Below are 20,332 nucleotides of genomic sequence, written 5' to 3'. Positions count from 1 at the left end.
ACTGAAATGATGTTTCCTGAAAGGAAAGGCTGTAATAAAGGAAAGAGTGGACACACTAAGTATTGAAACATTTGGTATTTAGTTGCCATGGCTTTTGTGTAATTTTCTGTGCAATATATATATTTTTGCTCATTTGCCTAATCCTGAAAAACTGTACTCAACAGCCGTTTTGACTGGAAATTAAAGAAATTGGGAGGGGGGTCTTTGACTTTTGCACAGTACTGTATATATCATTAATGCTAATTAACTAAAAACTCTAACAATGCAGGTAGGATGGGATGGGATGAGACAGACATGAGAGAATGTCGTACCAAAGCTTTTGTGCACAGGAAAAACACTGGTTGTGTTTACTTTCTGTAAGGTTTTGTGGTCTCTGTGCATGATCAGAAAACTCCATCCACACGACTACACTGGTAACTTTTACCACAAGTAGTGCTCCCTCATGTCTGAAGGAATGAATTATAAGATTATAATGAATGAATTATAAGATTTACACCTTCATTTACATACTTATTTGAAGCAAGAATGGTCGTTTACAAAAATGTGTTTTATATAAATGTTTACTGAAGAAATCACAACTGCACACTGGCTTCTATTATAAGTGTGTTTCAACTGTTTTTTGTAAGTACAAAGAAACATACTGAACTTATTTTCAATAGTAATCGACCACATGCTACAGGTGCTGCAGATAGAGATTATGTTTTAAAATACTGGGGTATTCCATTAAATATTCACTGTGTTACAAATTAGCACAAATCTTTGTTTTTTGGGTGCACAGTTGCATCAACAGATGGCAGGCAACGGATGCAGTAACACCCCACTGTAACAGTGCTGCTCTTTGAAAAGACATTTTTCATTCAGTGTCGTCCATGGATACAAATAGAGCTGAATCCGGATAAGCTAATATCACATCAGACGTAGCAGCAGAGGATGATTAAGTGCTGCTCATACAGGCAAGATTCTGCTCCTAATCTCATCAGCCGATCAATACCGCATTATTCCTTGAAGATATCAGAGGGCACTGGCTATAATGGCTTATCAAAGACGGTGACTCAACAGTTCATTTCCATGTGGTTTTGCCCTGACATGTTCTGGCAATAACTTAATCTTTGACCTTGGAATAAATACACACACGCACATTTTCTAGGACTCCATTTCCAAGGCAGTAACAGCCTGTAATTCAGTCCCCAGCGCTTCAACTGTCACTTGGGGAAGTGTGAATTGGACAGATGGCGTTTCGCAGTGAATGGTGTGTCTGGGAGCGAGGCAATTATAGCAGGGAGTCTGGGGTTTATCAGCCCACCATAACACTGCATATTCTCATTCTCATTCAGTGATACGCTCGTCATGACCATTATTACTTCCACTTACTCCCGGTCAGATCAGCTCACGGCACCATGACCTGACTGCCAGCTCCTGCTAACTGCTAACCGCTAACTATCTGACACCTGACACGCTCCCACACAGCCCCAGTAATATGACCGCAAACAGCAACCGGAAATGCTAACACATTAGCACACACAAGTAGGCACAGATGTACTGCAATGTTCATGTCGCTATTATCATGCTCCATTACTGAACCGCATGCATGTTTGTTTTACTCTCACAAGCTTCAGTGAATCTCTGTGTAAGGAAGCAATGTTCACTGTGCACAGCCTAAAGATCGGTGTTAAACAGTAGGTAGTGTTGGGATGGTGTGAAACAACAGAATAAGTCCCAAACAAGCTAATTTGAAATGAAAGAGTTTGATATAGTACGTTAACACTGTTAAAGTGTCTGAACGTACTGCACAGCCAGTAAATTCCACAGATGGAAACTTATCCACAAAACCAGCCTATGTCAATTCACTGTTTTTGTGTTATCACATAAACAAAGGCATTTACATATATTTACCTATTCAGCCTACAGTAGTTTAGCTCTGTCGTTAAGTTGGTATTTCAGTCTGGCCTCCTTTTTGAATGAGGCTCAATACAAGGCAGGCAATCAGAACAGAGCTCATTTCCGTATCATTTCTATCAGCACAAAAAAAAAAGTTTTTTTTTTTGCATAATTGGAAAATGTCGGCTGCCCTTTACATCGTGTCAAAATGTTACGAAGAATGGACTAATAACAATGATCCAAAATGACTCAGACTAAATTCTTGTTACACTAATTTATGAAATTTGAGAATGTTTCTTCTTTCCTCTGTAAGGTTACTTTTTTGGAGATATGAAATTTTGTTCTTATGTCGACAAAAACGACCTCAGGTAATGTAAAAAAGTAAAAAATTATGACTATTGTTGGCACATGCAGGCTTAATCCCATTTCATCTCTTGCTCCTACAACTTGGCCCTCACCCCCCCGTTTTGCATGTTCACGCCTGGTAAGGTGTCCCGATTTTTGTTGAGATAGAGGGGTAAGGTGAAGTGTTAAACTGGCAAGATGGCTACACGAGCGACCAAAGAAACCCACAAAAGTCAGTATTTTCTCTGTTAATTTTAGTGTATCACAGTCCTTTTCTTCATAACAAGCATAAAAAATTGCTAGTAGTATGCTAATGTCTCAGTAGCCAGCTAGCTAAATTTCCCATTCTATCTTAAATAGTGCAGCAGTTACATTCTAGCAAGGCTGCCTACAGAGCACCGCTAGCAGTCTGTTAATGAAGTAATGCTCTTTTTCATTTGAGGGTTGTCCTACTTCATAGAGGATTTCAACCCATACCCCTGTAACTCGGTTCCAAGGGCCAAGGTGACACTCGAAAACAAGGGGTAGGGGTGAAAATAAGAAATGGGATTGGTCCAAAGTCTCACAAACATCATAACTGAACATCTGGGGAAAAAGTTTTTTGTCAAGTGATTTTAAACCATTTCTATTGGTCTAGGGCAGCTAGTATTTCAAAGTAGTGTAAAAAAAGATATATATTGCTAATTGGTTAGTTATAGAGCCGCAATTCTTTCACAGCTTCTTGAATCAGCAGTACAGCAGTAGACAAAATTAAAAGAACATTACACACAAAATCAATAGACTATATGAGCATTCAGGACTTTGGGATAGGGACGTGAATGCTATTAAAAAGGCCATTTCCTACATTTCTCTTGTATTTCATATTTTCTCTGTGGTCCACTTGTGCCATTTATTTGAATTTATCAGAATTCATCTGTAGATAATCATTTACAACCTCTATCCTGTAGACATAACAGGTTATTATTGTTACTGTGCATTCAAGATCTTTTTTGTGAGACATCAGAAAAACAATTAATTAAAAACAGTGTTAAAGCAAGGAAGCTTCATTTTTTTGAAGATATGGGCCTTTTAACAGCCAGTGACTAAACTTCAATATAAAAATCACAGCAGCAGAACAGTATACTACACCTTTTACTTTTAAGCTGTACTTCCTCACTCAACTCAAAAAGCTTAGCTGAATGGAGACACTATTAAAGACATAACGAGATTCTCTCTGTGTTCCTCATTACACCTCTGCTGTAGGGTCTTATGCTAATGAAGAGCCTGAAAGAAGCATTCAGCCTGGCTCGCTCTAACTCTCTTTTCATTTGATGTTGTACAACATGTACGAGAAGAATGCAATTAGCAGGGTAATTACGGACTGGTGGGCATGACCGGGGGAATCAAGCACTGCATACAGAAGCTAATACTGCAAATAACAAACACTTGCATCTGCAAGTGCAGTCTATTAAAACAGTAAAGACATTTTATTCATATTCATGTGGATTCAGAAGGAAAATTGGAGTGGCTGCTGTATTTGTGTTTTGAAAAGAAAACAGTGAGATCGTTAGGAGTTCATTAGTGATTCTGTCTGTGAAAGTTCGTCAGAACAAAATGGTGTCAGAGGAGATGCAAAGGTAATTCAAATATCAAACAAGCAGAACCATTAAAAAAACCCAAAACACAGCAACTTGTTTTTCACCAGCAGTTTACAGCATACATGATACTGTATTTTGTGTACTACACTGTAAGCTTCATTAGTTCTAAGAACAGCCTTGAGCTTTGTCAAATGTACAAATTTAAACAAAGTCTTTGAGACACACTAATGTTTGAAAGTTTGGAATCACTGTTTCATTAATTTCATACCAGTTTTCAGAGAGGAAACCTCAGGGCCTTCTGGGGCCTGATGATTTCTGTGAAATAAAAAAATACTGTAATGGGGCCTGTAAATTTTACTTCATTTAAATGAAAAATATAATTATCATGCTTGTTGTAATTAAAATTTGCAAATATTGTGGTGCTAATCTTATTTCATTACATTTTGATTGAAAATAAAGTGTTAAATTCTTGAAACACTCAGAGAAAATGATCCAAACAGGATTTTTTTCCTCTGTGGTATCAAGGTTGATATGACCAAGCAAGCTCTCCCTTTGGTTAGGACTTCCGGAGCTGAACTGAAGGCCTAAAAAGTGCCAGTGGTCTCAACAAATCACATTGTAATTTCCAATAGATGGGGCCAATTTGTAAAAAAAAACATCACTCCAGGTCTCTGAAAGTCCTAGTTGCATCACTGACTGTGAATATGAGTGGTAGCTTGACCAATTAGGTTTCTAATTAAATAAAAAGTGATTTAACATTGGCTTAGTGTTAATATACCACTGGAATCCCACAGAGGTGATAGCAGAAATCAACGTTATTATAGAGGTGTTTTTCACTGAGTTTTGACATTTATGGCCCAAACAGAAGGCCTAGCTCTAACTGTCATAATAATAAAATAAAATAATAAAGGTTTATACTGAATCCCTTGAATTGAAAAATCATTTATCAAATCTTGTAGCAAATAACTTGACAAGAATTTAGATAACTACAGCATATTATTTATCGTGTATAACATTTTGTTGTTCCCCCTCCCAAAAAACTTCAAATATTTAATAAAATATGTAAAATTACATTCTGTACTTTTATTTTAAATATTTCAATATATACTGCATAAATTGGTATTAAATGAAAACACACAAACAGTCCACACAGTGTGGCAGTAAATGGTCCTGTAGGTGCTGAGGAGTGTAATGCCTGCAGTAGGGAGTGTCAAACAGCTCTGAATATTCCTCCTATCAGCGCACTGCCACTGCTCCTGCTCTGTTGATGCTGTGGGCCATGAGAGCGTGGGTGGGTGGCATTAGGAGCTGGTGTCATTCACCCGGGTGGGGCAACACCGCAGAGAGAGGAGGCGGATCCACAGCAAAATTGACTTGTCATCTTCGCTGTATCAATAGAGGACCAAAATTCTTGCTTCTCTCTTATTTGAGATCGCTTCCTTGATATATGTTACACCATTCTTTCATTTGCTCTCTTGTAACTGTGATTAGATTTCACAATAGAAAACACTATAACTTCAGTTTTAGAGATGGTGAGCATTGTTATGAATGCTAATCAAACACATTCATAACATTCATAACTTGGCATGCAAATACTACAATTAACTATTAATATAATTATTAATAACATACTATAACTATATAATTACAGTCAATTATTTTGTTTGTTACACTGTATGTCCAAAGGTTTGTAGACACTTTCTTGTTCATATTTCCTCTGAAGTCAAAGGTATTTGGGAATTTGCTGCAGTAACAGCTTCAACTCTACTACTTCTACTGCTTCTTAGGAAGGCTTTATACTAGATGTTGGAACACTGCTAAGATTGCTTTCAGCCAGACAAGCATTACAGAGACTGATGGTGGATTAGTTCTGGATCACAAATGACACTCCAACTCATCCCAGAGGAATTGGATTGAACTCCATCACTCTAGAGAAGGCAGCTCCACTGCTCTGCAGCTCAATGCTGGGGGGCTTTATAGCCCTCTAGCCAGTGTCTGGCATTGGGCACAATGAATTTAGGCTCATGTATGGCTGCTCTAGAGTGTCTCATTCTACTGGCAGTGCTTTTCTATGGAGATTATACAAGTGCAATAGAATGCCTGTGTCAGCAATGGGTGCACCTTTAAGTATAGGTGCCTGGATACTTTTGGATATATGACATATTACAGAATAAAGCAACAAAAAATAACAGTCATGTTTGTGGCAGAACATATATTTGAGGATAGTACATTTGTCCATTCCAAGTACTTTTGAAAAAAGTAAGAACTGAAAAAATTCTTCATCTTCTTTGTTGCCTACTCATATCTATTAGCTGTAGTGAGGTAACCAGGCTTGCCAGCTAGTATTAAAATGAAAGCTAGAAAAAGCTTTTGTGTTAAATATGGCATAAACATGACAGTTAATGTGCTACAAAATAATTCTAGCTATCTTAGTTTCTGTCAGCATGTTCTACTGCCCACTTGCTTGGATATAACCCATATTTCAGACCATTTAATATACTTTCCTTAAGTGCTTTTAAATTCTTCTCTTCCTCTGAATTCTTGCCTTCTTTTGTTTTTTCCACTTTTCCACAAAAACACTCCCAACAGCAGATATATCATAAAAAAAGGAATTCTTGAAAGCAGTCTAAAATGCTTCATATGTTGTTAACCCACAGCACAATACTGGCCCACCAGGAATTCTACCAAACCCCCTGATTATCTTTTCCATTACTACCTAATGATATACTCTAACATCTTTCACAGTAGTATAAGCTTTATTTGAGCTTCATTCACCTTTTAAAACTGACTAATAAACAAACTGTTGCACCAGTTGTTTAGGTGCCACAAAGACCCTGAGACAGCAGTTAATATTAAGCCATACACTGTGAGCCATGAAAAAGCCCAGAACTCGTGCACACACACACACACGTTCATTATGCAGGCAGTCAGAATATTCCACTGGCAGGTTGTTGCTGTTGTTTCAGTTTGTGCTGACCTGTTTGTCCCCAGTCATTTCTACTGTCAGAATGGGACCGCAGGAAAAAGCTGTACAGACAGGTTGTTGCTTTTCAGCGTGGGCAATGCAGGCCTGCTTATGTGTGTGTGTGTTCAAGAAAACCCTGATCGCTGCCAGTAGCTCCTGGCTCTTCTCTCACTTCCTCTCCGACGAGCTTGTTAAGAAGTTTCTGAAACACCCCCACTAATAAGTGCACAGTCTTTCATGTTTTACTGAGTGTGTGAGAAGCCCTGAATCAAACACATCCTTCCAGCACACACGCACGCATCCAAACAAACATGACACCTGCTGAGGACATGCATGTCAGCGATGATAGGAGCTAGAGCTTGTGATGGCTACAATCCAAATATAGCCATTTTATTTACTATCCAAAATGACCAGTGAACCTACATGTGTCTTCTGAGTTTTTACATGTAACGTTGATAATGGTGAAATAGAGGTAAATCATGTTTTTTGGGGGGACAGTATTGCCTGATAATGCCTAGAATTAATGATTTTTTAAAAATACGTTTTAGGCCAAAAACCTCATCTCAAAACAATGGTGAAACAATGTTTCAGGCATCTGCCAACATATTCATAACCATCTCTTTATACAACTTCCTGTGAGGTAGCTTTAAAAGGCATTAACCCTATCCAATCTTGCCAGTGGTCAGTTTTCTTAAATTCGATGATGGCCCCTTAACCTTGTTTAAACCTGCCTGCCAGAGGAGTTATGGTGCATGCATGTCCAGCATGTAGAAGAACTGCTTTCTATGTACTGCTGTGTTTCCTACAACTTTATAAAAAATGCAAGAGGCTTCCTTTTTGCTGGATGTAATGTGATTTTTTTCAGAATGAGTTCATTTAGACTGCAGTTTGTATCGGTAAGGGCTTATTATTGACTGGAACCATCACCATAGGCAAGTGTATCAGACTAACAATAAACACAACTTAAGTGTGACATATTTCTATTCATGTGTTTGTAAGATAAACTAAACAAAACCAACATATTTTTTGGCTTTGTTAGATCATGTTTTTCACATAACAAATAAATGCAACAACAGCACTAAGAAATCACGTAATTAATGGAGAAACGGTAGAAATAATTTCATTTTTGTGTTGACCTTATAGGGGTTAAACACTTTAGATGTCTGGTTCCTATCACCTCTGTGAACAATTCTGGCTTGTTTTTTCTAGAATGGTGCATTTCACATCAAACCACTAAACTTCATTGTTTCACATCTAAACCATTTCATTATGCAGAAATTTTGAAAAATGAGTGGAATTCCCCTTTAACTACAGAAAGATTTATAGTCAGACATGCACACACACACACCTCTCAGTCATGCAGTCTCATGCACTTAACACATGGGCAGATTTACAGTCAGACACACCCAAGGACACACATATTCAAACAGAAGTTGTGCTGAAAACACAGCATGACTAACAGCATGTGACTGGCATATAAATTCAGCTGCTTACCAGAGAGTCTAGGATCCATGTGCTTCTCTAAGCAGCTTGGTTGTAATGAATTTCAGCCTCACTGAATTGCTCATGACATTTACCTCTGAGGATGCTGTCTAACGTCTCAATGTCAAACAACCAGTTCATCAATGTACAGTAGAGTGCTTTAATAAAGAAAACAGCATGTAATGTAATTCAATTGGTCGGAACCTCATGGGTCCTCTGTAAGCACATCAGAAAAGTTTGAATCTGCTATGGCATATGACCTTGCCTGACTTTCTGTGATGACTATGAATGAGAGCACAGCAGAATATTCTGTCAGTTTGGTGGGGCTTAAGAGTGCATTGCATTTTCACTCTATTTGGACAAATTGACTAAAACCAGGACTGTTGAAAAAAAAACTTCTTAAAAGGTGAATTACACCAATTTTTCTAAATTTCCGCATTATTACATAATTGAGATGTAAAAGTCATTCAGAGTGGTTTGATGTGAGATGCTTCATTATAAAGAAACCTACTGGCTTACTGAGATTTCTTTACAGATGAATGTAAATATATCCATTTTATTTGTTATCAAAAATGACTAGTGAACCTACATGTGTCTTCTGAGTTTTTATATGTAATGTTGAAATGGGTAGAATAGCATATACATTTTAGTCCAAAACCTTCTCGAAACTACTGAAAATGAAATGTAAAACAATGTCTCGGGCATCAGGCACCATATTCATAATGATTTCATGTAATAACTTTCTGTGAGGGAGCTTTTAGAGACATTAAACACTTTAGAGCATTTCACACAACACCACTCTGAATGACTTTGTTTATATCTTAACCATTTAATTATGCAGACATTTGGAGAAATCTGTGGGATTCCTCTTTAAGAAAGACAACAGTATTTCTATTCACAAATGTCTGTTAGTTACTTTTAACAGTTTACAAAAGATTTAACAAAGATCTCTAACTAAATCTCTAAGGAAAAAAGTTCCAGTTAACATCTAATGTGTTAAGAAATGTCAAACATTTAAAAAGTTTCAGGGAGGAAATTTATTTTCCAAAATCATTATCGTGTCATTTGAGGATTGACCTTATCCCTCATTAAACAGGGATGAATCTCTGTTGTAATTTTTGAAGGGGTGAGTCTAAATCAGGGAATATTTCCTCCCCCATAAAGCCGATAATGCTTGTCAGTGTGGCGTTATTAAACCCATATGGGAGCTTCCACTGCAATAAAAGGGGCAGTGTGTGTGTGTGTGTGTGTGTGTGTGCTGGGGCTGCTGGGTGATTGGTATTCCACTCAGTGGGTGTGATGATATTTTCTGAATTACTTCCATTCATGAGTCATTGTGTCCCACTAGAGGTGTGCTGAGGTGAGCATCTAAATCACCCCAGAGACAAGGGTGTCTACGCCCTTGCTGTTACACACACCACACAAACAGTGCTCATACACACATACACGTGTGCACATGCCACACACACACAGTCACACTTACACACACCACACACAGTCAATAGTAGCTTTAAATCAACCATAATTGATGCTGAATTCCCATAAGAAAATGTATTAGATAGGTGTTAATACAGCACTGTGCAAAATTCAGAGACCACCCATCAGTTATTTATTTTTTTATTTAATTTCCAGCTAAATTTATTTATTTTTCACTTAAAACAATTATTAATTACAAGCTTTTCATTTTCGGCAAATAAAAATGAATAAAAAAAAATTAAAAACCTCAAGTTTCAGTATTGAGTGTGTCCACTCTTTGCCTTTATTACAGCTTTCATTCTTTGCAGGAGACCTGCTTTCAGTTTTATAAGACATCTGCAGAGACATTTTTCTGCACATTGAAAGTTCAGTCTTAAAAGTTGGTTGCACTGAGGTCTGGAGTATAGCTTGAGTGTAGCTTGATTTTCTACTATCTCTCAAAGATGAAAGCTTTAAGTGCTGTTTATCTGGTGGTGATACTCTTGGTGGTCTTGCATGGTTGTTAAAAGTCCCATTTTCTCTACATCTTTTGATAATTTTTAAAATTTTAGTTTTGGAAACTACTGTTTTTTAATGAAAAATGAATAACTTTAAAGTATTTAAACTTTTGACTCAAAATTAAATAAATGAAGGTCTATGAAGTCTAAAAATTTTGCAAAGTACTGTATATCCTAAACTCTATAGCCTAACAACACATTTTCAGTATATCACAATATAAAACAACAAGGCTGATGCAGCTAACAAGTAAAATGTTGTTTGGGCCAGCCCTCATCCACAATAATGAACAGAGATGTAGATGATTCTAAAAAGCTGTTTCATGAAGAATGAAGTAAAATTAATATCCAGAATACTTGTAGTTCAAACATGCTGACCAAATTAAAAGACAGATAACTTGGTCTTAAATATAGGAAATTGTTAATTAGAGTATATTATTTATACTTTCACAGCTTAATGTTATTACTAGGGATGCTGGTATTGTCATAAAACCATGCTCATTTACTTGTACTTGTCCTCATAAAAATGCATTGATACCAACTTCTGATACCGCCTTAGCAAATTCCTGCTAGACACACACTATGTGATTTTAGCTTATTTTGAAATGCACAAAAAACACAATCACAACCACTTCACCAATACAGGTGGTCACATGCAGGCTAACTAAACGAAGAGAAAAAACTCAAGCAGAGTAAAAGTCCGTCTATACTGACTTTACTCTGCTTGACTGAATAGAACTGTGATGCATAAACTTTAAGTGACTTTTGAAAACTATGAAATGTAATTTACTTACAGCTCCATAGAAGTGCTTTTCTGATGTGGCACAAAACCCACTCTTTTCCACTGCAAAATTACTCGATCCAAGATAACAAATATAGTATGGCTGGCTAATGCCCTGCATTTAAAATCAACTAGTTTTTACTGATTTGACTGCAAAGGTACATTGCACTCATTTACACTGACAACTACTTAATTCTAAGTACATTACTCAGTATAGCATAGGGAACAGTACTGACAAGTACTTGAAAACATGTACTCGTACTTGTGCTTGGTCTGAAAAAATAGTATCCATATATCACTGATAACGATGTTTTCATAATGTATATAAAGTCACTAAAATTATTAACAGTTTTTCCAAACTTTTGAGTGGTATCGTACATTTGGGGTGAGTGGAAAACTGTCAATTTGATTTTTTCCCCAAACTGTTGCCTTAATTATCACAAACAATGGTTAGAGAGAAATAGTAATGTGCATGTGTGTATAATTAATTTCTGCCAAACTATTGATTAAAGGCATTCATTTTACTCATCTTTTACTCAAAATCACTAAGCACAGCTATCCCAAAACCCAAGTCCAGATTTTGAAGCTACCACTGAAACCCAGTCAAAATTAGTTGTGCTTTCCTTTCAAGTAACAACACACAGTCAATGAATTTGCTTTTCTCAAACCAGTTAAACTCACTCTACAGAATGCTTGGCTATGAAACAGAGAATTAATATCTAGATGAGCTTCTCTTTACTCTATAATGCTGCACTCTGTCAAGGCCTTCCTCACTTTGAAGCCTGGACTCGGGAGAAGAATCAGTTTGGCTGGCCGTCATGGGACGGCAGAAGCAGGTAGGGGGGCCAGAGGGTGTGCCATAATCCAGAGAAAACAGGCTTTTAGGGAGGAGTGATCTCCACCACATGCCCAGAATGTAAAGGCATGCTTCAGTAAAGAAGCAAAGAGAGAAGCAGAAGAGGATAAAACGGAGCAGGATACAAGGAGAAAGAAAAAAGGAAAGGAAAGGAGGGTTAAATGAGGAATAAATAGTGGAGAAGAGAAGAGAAGAGAAGAGAAGAGAAGAGAAGAGAAGAGAAGAGAAGAGGCAAAACAAAAAGGTAGGCTAAAGGTAGGACTGAGATTGATGAAGGAAAAAAGCAGAGGGGTCATTTTCTGTACCTGCCAGAAGATGTTGTCTATAGTGCTGCCCAGAAAGCCTTCTCTGGTCTCATTTGAGATGAGCTTAGGTCCCAGTATCGTCATGAACTCATCAAAGTCCACCTGTCCGTCACCTGCAGTGAAGAGAGAATGTTTTTAATGCTAGTAAATAGTGTTGAAGTGTTTTGTAGTGATGATGTGGTCTATGGCAGACTATAGTCAAAAAACATCTCAAACGTTTACTCATGCTTTCAATTGAGTGTTGTATAACCCAGACACAGCTTGAATGAGGCTTTAATATTTCAACACAATTCTGACACTACAATGGTTTTCTCCTTAATTCAGCTGGTTATTTTAGACTTCATCACACAGATTGCAGTCATTCCATGAAAGAAATGCCACAACATTCAACGGTGTATGTAAGAGACAAAAATGTGCTAATAAGTGTTTTCAAGCTAAACATATTTATTCAAATTAACATGATATGAGAAAATATGAAAAAGGTATGCTTTCTATTTAATAGGAATACAGGCATGTGTATGTCCGCATAAACAGGTATCGGTTAAGTTGCATCTCAAATATTACTATATAAAAGTTGTATTGACATATTGCCCAGCCTTACTGTCACTTTCAGTGATGTGACATAATTTAAGTCTTCAGAGGAACCAAGTTTAAAAGCTGGTAATTTTTCCTTTTTTTCAGCAGCAGTATTTTATTGTTTTTTCTATCCACAACAGGGGCCATTAAACATGTCCACCCCATTGCACCAAAATAGACAGAGAAATGGGCAGAATATTTTGCAATATTTAAAAAAAAAATTGAATTATTAGTAGAATGGATGGAAGGTCTAAACTTGATAACAACCAGAAAAACTGTGATTTCTTGATGTGGAAAAAAAATGCATTCATTTGGGAACCAATCTTGTAGAATGGCTTATCACATGATTTCAGTTATCCCTTCACTTACCCCTTAAACAACTAGGCTTATTATGCACTATGAATTACTCCGAAACTACTATAAAATTAATAAATAAGTTAAGGAGTTATGTAAGTTGTATAGGCCCTGTAAGGGGGTAAAACCTGGTCGTTCATGTCTGGCCAACTGCTTGTCCTCACTGTCTTGTAGTTTTGGAGGAAGACTCATTGCTCCAGGATGAACCTGCCTTGTGGAACAACAGACCTAAAGAAACTCCAACCTAATATTGACAGCTGAACCTAAAACCATCAGGTAGAAAGAACAATTATTGCACTAGAAGGTCCTCACTGCCCAAAACCTCAATGTACTCTCCAATCTTCTCCTTGCCTCCATTGAATACTTATTACTGCAGCACTATTCCACACCAGGACTGTACAGGCAGCACCTAGGAACACTCGAGAGACAACAGACATACATTTATATTATATCTTACAAGAGAAATATCTAATTGCCAGATCGCCAGTAAAATTAATGTTCTCTGGAAAATGTATACGTTCCAGTACATTAGGACCATTAAGGATAAATCGTTCACTATATTTTACAACTAAGCAAGAGATGTAACTCCTAAAACTCTTCATACACTCTTAAAATAAAGCTTCCTTAAGGGTCAGACTCCTGGACATACTGTCCTAGAAAAAAACTCTAACTGGTGTAGAACATATGTGAAGTCCTTAACACTCATGCATCTCATTTATAAAACTGGTTCTCGGACAGGCACATGCACAGATAGACCCCGGGGTTGGCTGAGCCCCTAACCCTGTACAAGCGCCCTCTTAGCGAGTGTGTATATTAAATGTATTGTATACTGCATCTGCCATTCTTCATGGTCTGTTTCAGTGAGATGAGGCTTAGCCTCACCCCGTGAATAGAGCTCATAGGTTGGCTTGAGTTCCACTGCCCTGCAAAATGTCTTTGCACAGACCTGTTCTAGAACCATCCATTGAAAGGTTGTTTAGGTAACCAAAATTGCTCGTCTATGGCATCTGCTAATTTTGGTTACATTGGCATGTTTGTAATACTCAGCATATCCTGCAGACTTGCTCTCTCATAGGTGTTGATACAGAATGTAAATCATATATGAATGTAATTCCTCATGTAATTAATATGTAATTACATTTAAATAATAAAGCAAACAAACTATAATATCAATAAGAGTCTTCTATGGATTAAAGTAATATTAACCCCTTACATGGAGGGGACCCACTGGCAGGTCCAAAGTGTTGGTAGACACTTCTATAACTTTGGAATAACTCAGCCAGTTTGCACTGTAGTCCATGAAATTACTACATAATAAGCCTTAGTATGTAACAAGCTTGGGATTTTAAGGGGTTAAACTATGTTTCAATAGTTCCATAATGGCTCTATAATGGCTTTAGAGCACATTCAGCAGAATGGTCAGACACTATCTGGCGACTAGACCATATCTCTAATTATAGATCAGGCAGTCAGATTTTTAAAAAAATATGTAAAAGCCACCCAGAGTGGTCAAATCTGGGACTATATTTGTAGCTCAGAAGTCTGGAGACTTTCACTTGAGATACTGATTTTATGAATGTAGTCCATAGCTGTTTCATTTAGACTTGGTTGTTTTATCTTCCCGGTGTTTTAGTGATTTTCCTGTTTGAAACACTTTTAGATTTTGGAAATAAACAGTCATACATAAATTAAAATGTATTTATTTGTTTGTTTCTATAATTATGATATGAGCATGTACAGCTTAGAAGGAAGTACTACTTGAAATAGTAAAGGTATAGTGGGGCAGTCACAGGATGTATGCTGTTAAAGGACACTGTGTGGGAGATGGGATAGAGAGAAGAGAGACAGTTTTCAGAGAAATATAAGCCTAAGAGAAAAAGAGAGTCTGAAAGGGGATTAGATAGAAAAAGAGGAAAATTCACCGTCCATGTCCAGCCTCTGCATAATGATGGCCAGCTCCACCTCACTGGGCATGTAGCCCAGCGAGCGCATGGCCATGCCCAACTCCTGCTTGGAAATGAAACCGTTCCCATCTCTGTCCAGCACCCGGAATGCCTCACGGATCTCTGCACAGGAAGTAAGAGGAAGAATATTTGTACTTGAACAACGGGGTCCTACAAGTGTGGTTTGAATGGTGTAGATAGATAGATAGATAGATAGATAGATAGATACATACATACATAATACATAGATAGACAAAGGTATGTTACATAGATACTTTTGTTCATTATAGATAGCTGTAGCTGCAGTGCAAAGAAAAAGAAGCAAACATTTACCACCAAACATTTCTTGGCTGATCGACTGCATTTAGGTTAAGGTTAAAGATGTGAAAATTTGATTCTCTGCCAAATCATGACCTTAATACACTTAAAGCAAATGTTTGCCATCTGTACTCTGACTCAGGCATGTGGCTGTTAATTTTAAGAGATGTTTGGGTCGTGTTGGGGCTCATTTTTCAGCAGACTCTCTAAGTCTAGCAGACTCTAAGTACCACCTACAAGGCCACACGCACACTAACGACAACAACAACACCAATCTCTCTGCTCAGCTCCCATTTCTCCTTCTCATTTCCAGCGAGCATTACTCTTTTTTTAGGGCCTCTTAAAGAAACCCTGCGGGGTGATTGTGCAAGTGGAATGGCATTGGCACTGTGTGCTCTGAGATGCGATTATGAGAGCACTTCCTGCTCTTAACAAAGCCCACGGGCCACTCACCTCGCCTCAGATGCAGCCGCCATTAGTGGTGGCCGTGAGGTGAACTCATCACTCTCCACAGCTCCTTTAACTTCCCATAAGCCTCTCTGCCCAGACCATAATGAACTGTTATTCATCTGAATTGAGTTAACCGCTTTTTTACACATCCAGGGTTGATAATGAACTAAGTGACTCAACCAAGGTCTCCATTTATTATAACTAATATGATATTCCTTAATAATTAGCTGATCTAGCTTTTTATCTTCCTGTGCATCATCTACTTTTTTTAAACACCTGCATTTCTTATCCATGCTTTGCCCACAGCATACTTTGTAGCAACTGTTCGGAGGTAGCCAAGTTTTTATAGAACGCTGTCAAAAATCACATTTAACCTTACTTGATCTTGCTTCACTTTTTTGTAGACAGCATCTAAACATAAAGTGAACAAGATGCACCTACAATTAGAGTTTGGTGTTCAGTATTTTATATGTCAAAAACATTGCCTTGTGTCAACAAGTACAAACTATTTTGGGTTAAATTACTTGTTTAAAATGTATGGGATTAATTGCATATGTCCGGCAGCCCTTTCACAATTATCCACATCATTCTGAAGAAAGCTATATGTCTATTAATTGAATTTTAGTAACTAAGAGAAATACATTTTTCCATTATTGTATGAATTAAGTTTTGCTGAGAAGTTAATGCTCCATATGTAGACACTTTGTAGCATATGCAGACAATAATGTTAATACAAATAAAAGGTACGGAAGTTAGCTGTTAGGCTAGCTTTATGGCTAAGCACTGCTGCACACTGCTAGAGAAGTTTTTAGCCAAAACTCAGTGTGTGTGCAGCCCACAGACCCACTTCAACACTCAGCCACCCTGTTTTAGATTGCAAAGACAGCACATTATCACTAATGTGGATGATTTTATGGAAAAGTCTTTCTTAAAATATTTTATTAGTAATAAACTAAAATAAACTAAAATTATCTCTTGTAGTTTCACAAAGTGGAAGGGACATGTCCGCCCATCTCCCCTGATTTTACACCAGTGCCGTTAGGATAGAATGAGTGTAGTTTTTTGGGATGTAAGCTGTCTAACGTTAGCATGGTGGAAAATTCATTTTTTTGATTCCAATCTACCAGTTTTGATTAGTTACAACAACATAGTGTAGCTTCTTAGTGAAGCACTTAAACTGGAAATTGGATTTTATGCTAATCTAAGATCAATCCTAAATTCATTAGCTTGAATAGGATCTCTGGTAGTAATCTTTAAAGTTTGTCCGACCTCACAACGGTCACTATAGAACACATTTGTAGGCGAAACATGGATAGCTCAATTAAACTGAGTTAGTCAACCATCACACAAATTCACATTCCATGTCCGATCTGTTCATGGAAGGAATAACACAACACCCTCTCTGTAGAAGCATGTAAACCAACTCCTTTCTTTTCATAATATGATGAAGCTCTTTCACATAAGCATTTACATATGCAGTGCAGCTTGCTTTATCTCTGTCTCCTGAGGACAGGCTTTTGGTCATTCAAATACATCTTCACGTCAAGCATTATAGTGTAGTCTTTCCACCAGTGCCAGTTCGCTAATTTAGGACATCTGTCTTCTCTTTGTATGCCCTTAGGCATCACTGTGTTAAATGGCTGGGGATACAGATCAGATAAAATGAGATTTATGGTATGAGAAAACTGGAGAAAAGCAGAGGCCACACAAAGAAGGTTAATGTGATGTATATATATATATATATATATATATATATATATATATACACACACACATATATATATAGTGCTGTGAAAAAGCCCCTCACCAAATCTTTTTCTAATTTTGCTAATTTGTCATATTTACATGTTTCAGATCATCTAATTTTAATATAAGACAACATGAGTAAACACAGCAAATGCAGCTTTCAAATGATATTTCCATTTATTGAAGATTCAAAATCTTTTTGACCCATGTGAAAAATTAATTACCCCTAAGCATAACTGGTTGTATCACCCTTGGCAGTAACAACTGCAATCAAACGTTTGCGATAACTTGTGTTGAGTCTTTTACATCACTGTGGAGGAATTTTGGCCCAATCTTTTTTGCAGAATTGTTTTAATCTGGCTACACTGGAGGGTTTTCAAGCATGAACTGCCCATTTAAGGTCCTGCCACAGCATCTCAATAAGATTCAAGTCAGGACTTTAACTCGGCCACTCCAAAACCTTAATTTTGTTTCTTTTGAGCCATTCAGAGGTGGACTTGCTTGTGTGCTTGGGGATCGTTGTCCTGCTGCATAACCCAACTGTGCTTGAGCTTTAGGTCACAAACTGACAGGCAGACATTATCCTTCCCGATTTCTGGTAGAGAGCAGAATTAATGGTTCCATCAGTTATGACAAGTCGTCCAGGTCCTGCAGAAGCAAAGCAGTCTCAGACCATCACAGTACCACCACCATGTTTTGACTGTTGGTATGATGTTCTTATGGTGGAATGCAGTGTTAGCTTTACATCGGATGTAACAGGACCCATGTCTTCCAAAAAGTTACACCATTGACTCATCAGTTCACAAAATATTACCCCAAAAGTCTTGGGGGTCATCTAGATGTTTTTTGGCAAATGTGAGCTGTGTTCTTTTTGGTCAGCAGTGGTTTGCCCTTTGTAACTCTCCTATGGATGCCATTTTTGACCAGTGTCTTTCTTATTGTGGAATCGTGTGCCTTAATCATATCTTAGTGTGGCCAGTGAAATTGAATCCAATTGTCAATTGATTTTGAGTAACTGGTTGATTAGGAAGCTAAGGGGGCAATTACTTTTTCACACAGAGCATTTTTCTTTCGATAAGTGAAATCATCATTTGAAAACAGCATTTTGTGTTGTCTTTGTCTAAAATTAAAAGTAGTTTAATCATCTGAAACCTGTAAGTGTGACAAATACACAATATGGACACAATATAGCACAGCACTGTGTGTGTATAAATATATATATATACATACATATATATATATATATTTAAGGTGACCGGGGCCCCTAGGCTACACTTGCTGCAGCCAGGTACTACAGATACACAAAAAACTTAAAATACATGAGAAGAAACAAACCTCCGACCTTCAGAATGTTTTCTTTCTTGTATCCATTGTAGAGAAGTCTTTTTTTTAAGCTGATGAAAGAATGTTACTCTTTTGACATCCAGGCCACAAGTGATTCAGCCTGCTCTGATCCACTGTTGACCTGAATTGCTCGCCATTTGGCAGTTTCCGTACACGAGTACATATTCTGGTGTTTATGTTGATGATCTGACACGATTCCTGGCCCAGTATGACCACATCTATTAATCAATTTTAGTCCAGCATTCTGGGCCCAAGCTGTAAGAAGCAGGAGCTGCTGTTGCTGTCAGTGTCTCTTGCGTCCCCTATTCTGCAGCGTTTGTTAATGTGAGCTCTGCTGCAGCAGTTGGAATTGTGGAGGCCGTGGCAGCTTCTGGTGTCTCTGCCTCTGCCTCATTTTCTTTGTTGGATTCAGTGGCGCCACCTGGCTTTCCATGAGCGCAAATAGTGTAGTTTGCGTCAAGCCTACAGTGAGCTGCAGCTAACCCTCTTAGCGTTTAGCCAATATACATTTAATAGACATTTTCTACACACTACAAATCTTTCCAAACTAACCAATCCTGAACTCATTAAGTCATTATAATGAGCCAATGAGGGCTCAAGTTTTTTGTTACAAATATATATATATATATATCTGGCCATTCAGTGGGCCTCAATCCCTGTGTGGGGCCACAGGCTGAAGTGTAGATTAGCCTGTGTGTTAATCCACCCCGGTAGAATATATGTAAACTCTAATGTTGCTAATATGAAACTGATGGACAACGAGCTGTAATAAGCTGAAAGAGAGACACCTAACCTCACCAAACCAGGCCAACTTTGAGTTTCATTCAGCTTTATATTTTACTCACGATTGTTTTTTTTTCAAGGCTGCTGATTTGGAACTGCTTCTACTGACTAGATTCTTTCAAATTGCATTAGCATCAGCTGTTTATAATTTTAATCAAGCATAACTGGAAGGGCAAGGCTTTTAAATGATGTTTAATGTGATTGGCTGTTTCTAGATAAAATACTAAAAAAAAACTACTAGATTTTCCTTGTACTTTCTAGCCGGTAAAGATTTGTGTGGGTTTTAAAGTGTAACACATAAGTAAAGGAATGAGTAAAGAGGTTACATTTTTCTGAGTTACTACCCCAACACTGGTAATTGTACACTTACAAAGTGCACTTATATGGTAGGTGTAGTAATCAACACACTCACAAACATCACTCACCACCAAGCTCTTCAGTGGAGATGCTGGCTAGCTGCTCCTCGCTGATTTCAGAGAGAGAGTGGGTCAGGTAGTTGTCTGTGTACAGCAACCCTGCTCTCACATGGTGAAAAGGCATCTTCTCCCTAAAAAAACAAGCAAACAACTTCAATAAATTGACTGCAAACACCTGCGCAGACCCTGCACAGACACACAGACAGACGTACACACACTTTCAGTGCCAAAGAACAAAAGCAC

The 20,332-nt window shown here is 37.7% G+C and overlaps 1 protein-coding gene across 1 annotated transcript in view; it reads right to left on the bottom strand.

Annotated features, from left to right (window-relative positions):
* The window catches only part of caln2 (calneuron 2), a 46,580-nt gene that overhangs the window by 13,967 nt on the left and 12,281 nt on the right, over positions 1 to 20,332 (bottom strand). Inside the window, exons 2-4 of the mRNA XM_036589102.1 lie at positions 20,099 to 20,220; positions 15,012 to 15,155; positions 12,160 to 12,272 (exon numbers count right to left, since the gene is read on the bottom strand). Of these exons, the coding sequence (XP_036444995.1) occupies positions 12,160 to 12,272; positions 15,012 to 15,155; positions 20,099 to 20,213 (372 nt within the window). The 5' untranslated portion in view covers positions 20,214 to 20,220. The remainder of the gene's footprint in view (positions 1 to 12,159; positions 12,273 to 15,011; positions 15,156 to 20,098; positions 20,221 to 20,332) is intronic.

Source organism: Colossoma macropomum, unplaced genomic scaffold, assembly GCF_904425465.1.
Source record: "Colossoma macropomum unplaced genomic scaffold, Colossoma_macropomum, whole genome shotgun sequence".
NCBI classification, from domain to species: Eukaryota; Metazoa; Chordata; class Actinopteri; order Characiformes; family Serrasalmidae; genus Colossoma; species Colossoma macropomum.
Note: the sequence above shows the minus strand (reverse complement) of the source record. Positions and strands in the feature narration are given on the sequence as shown.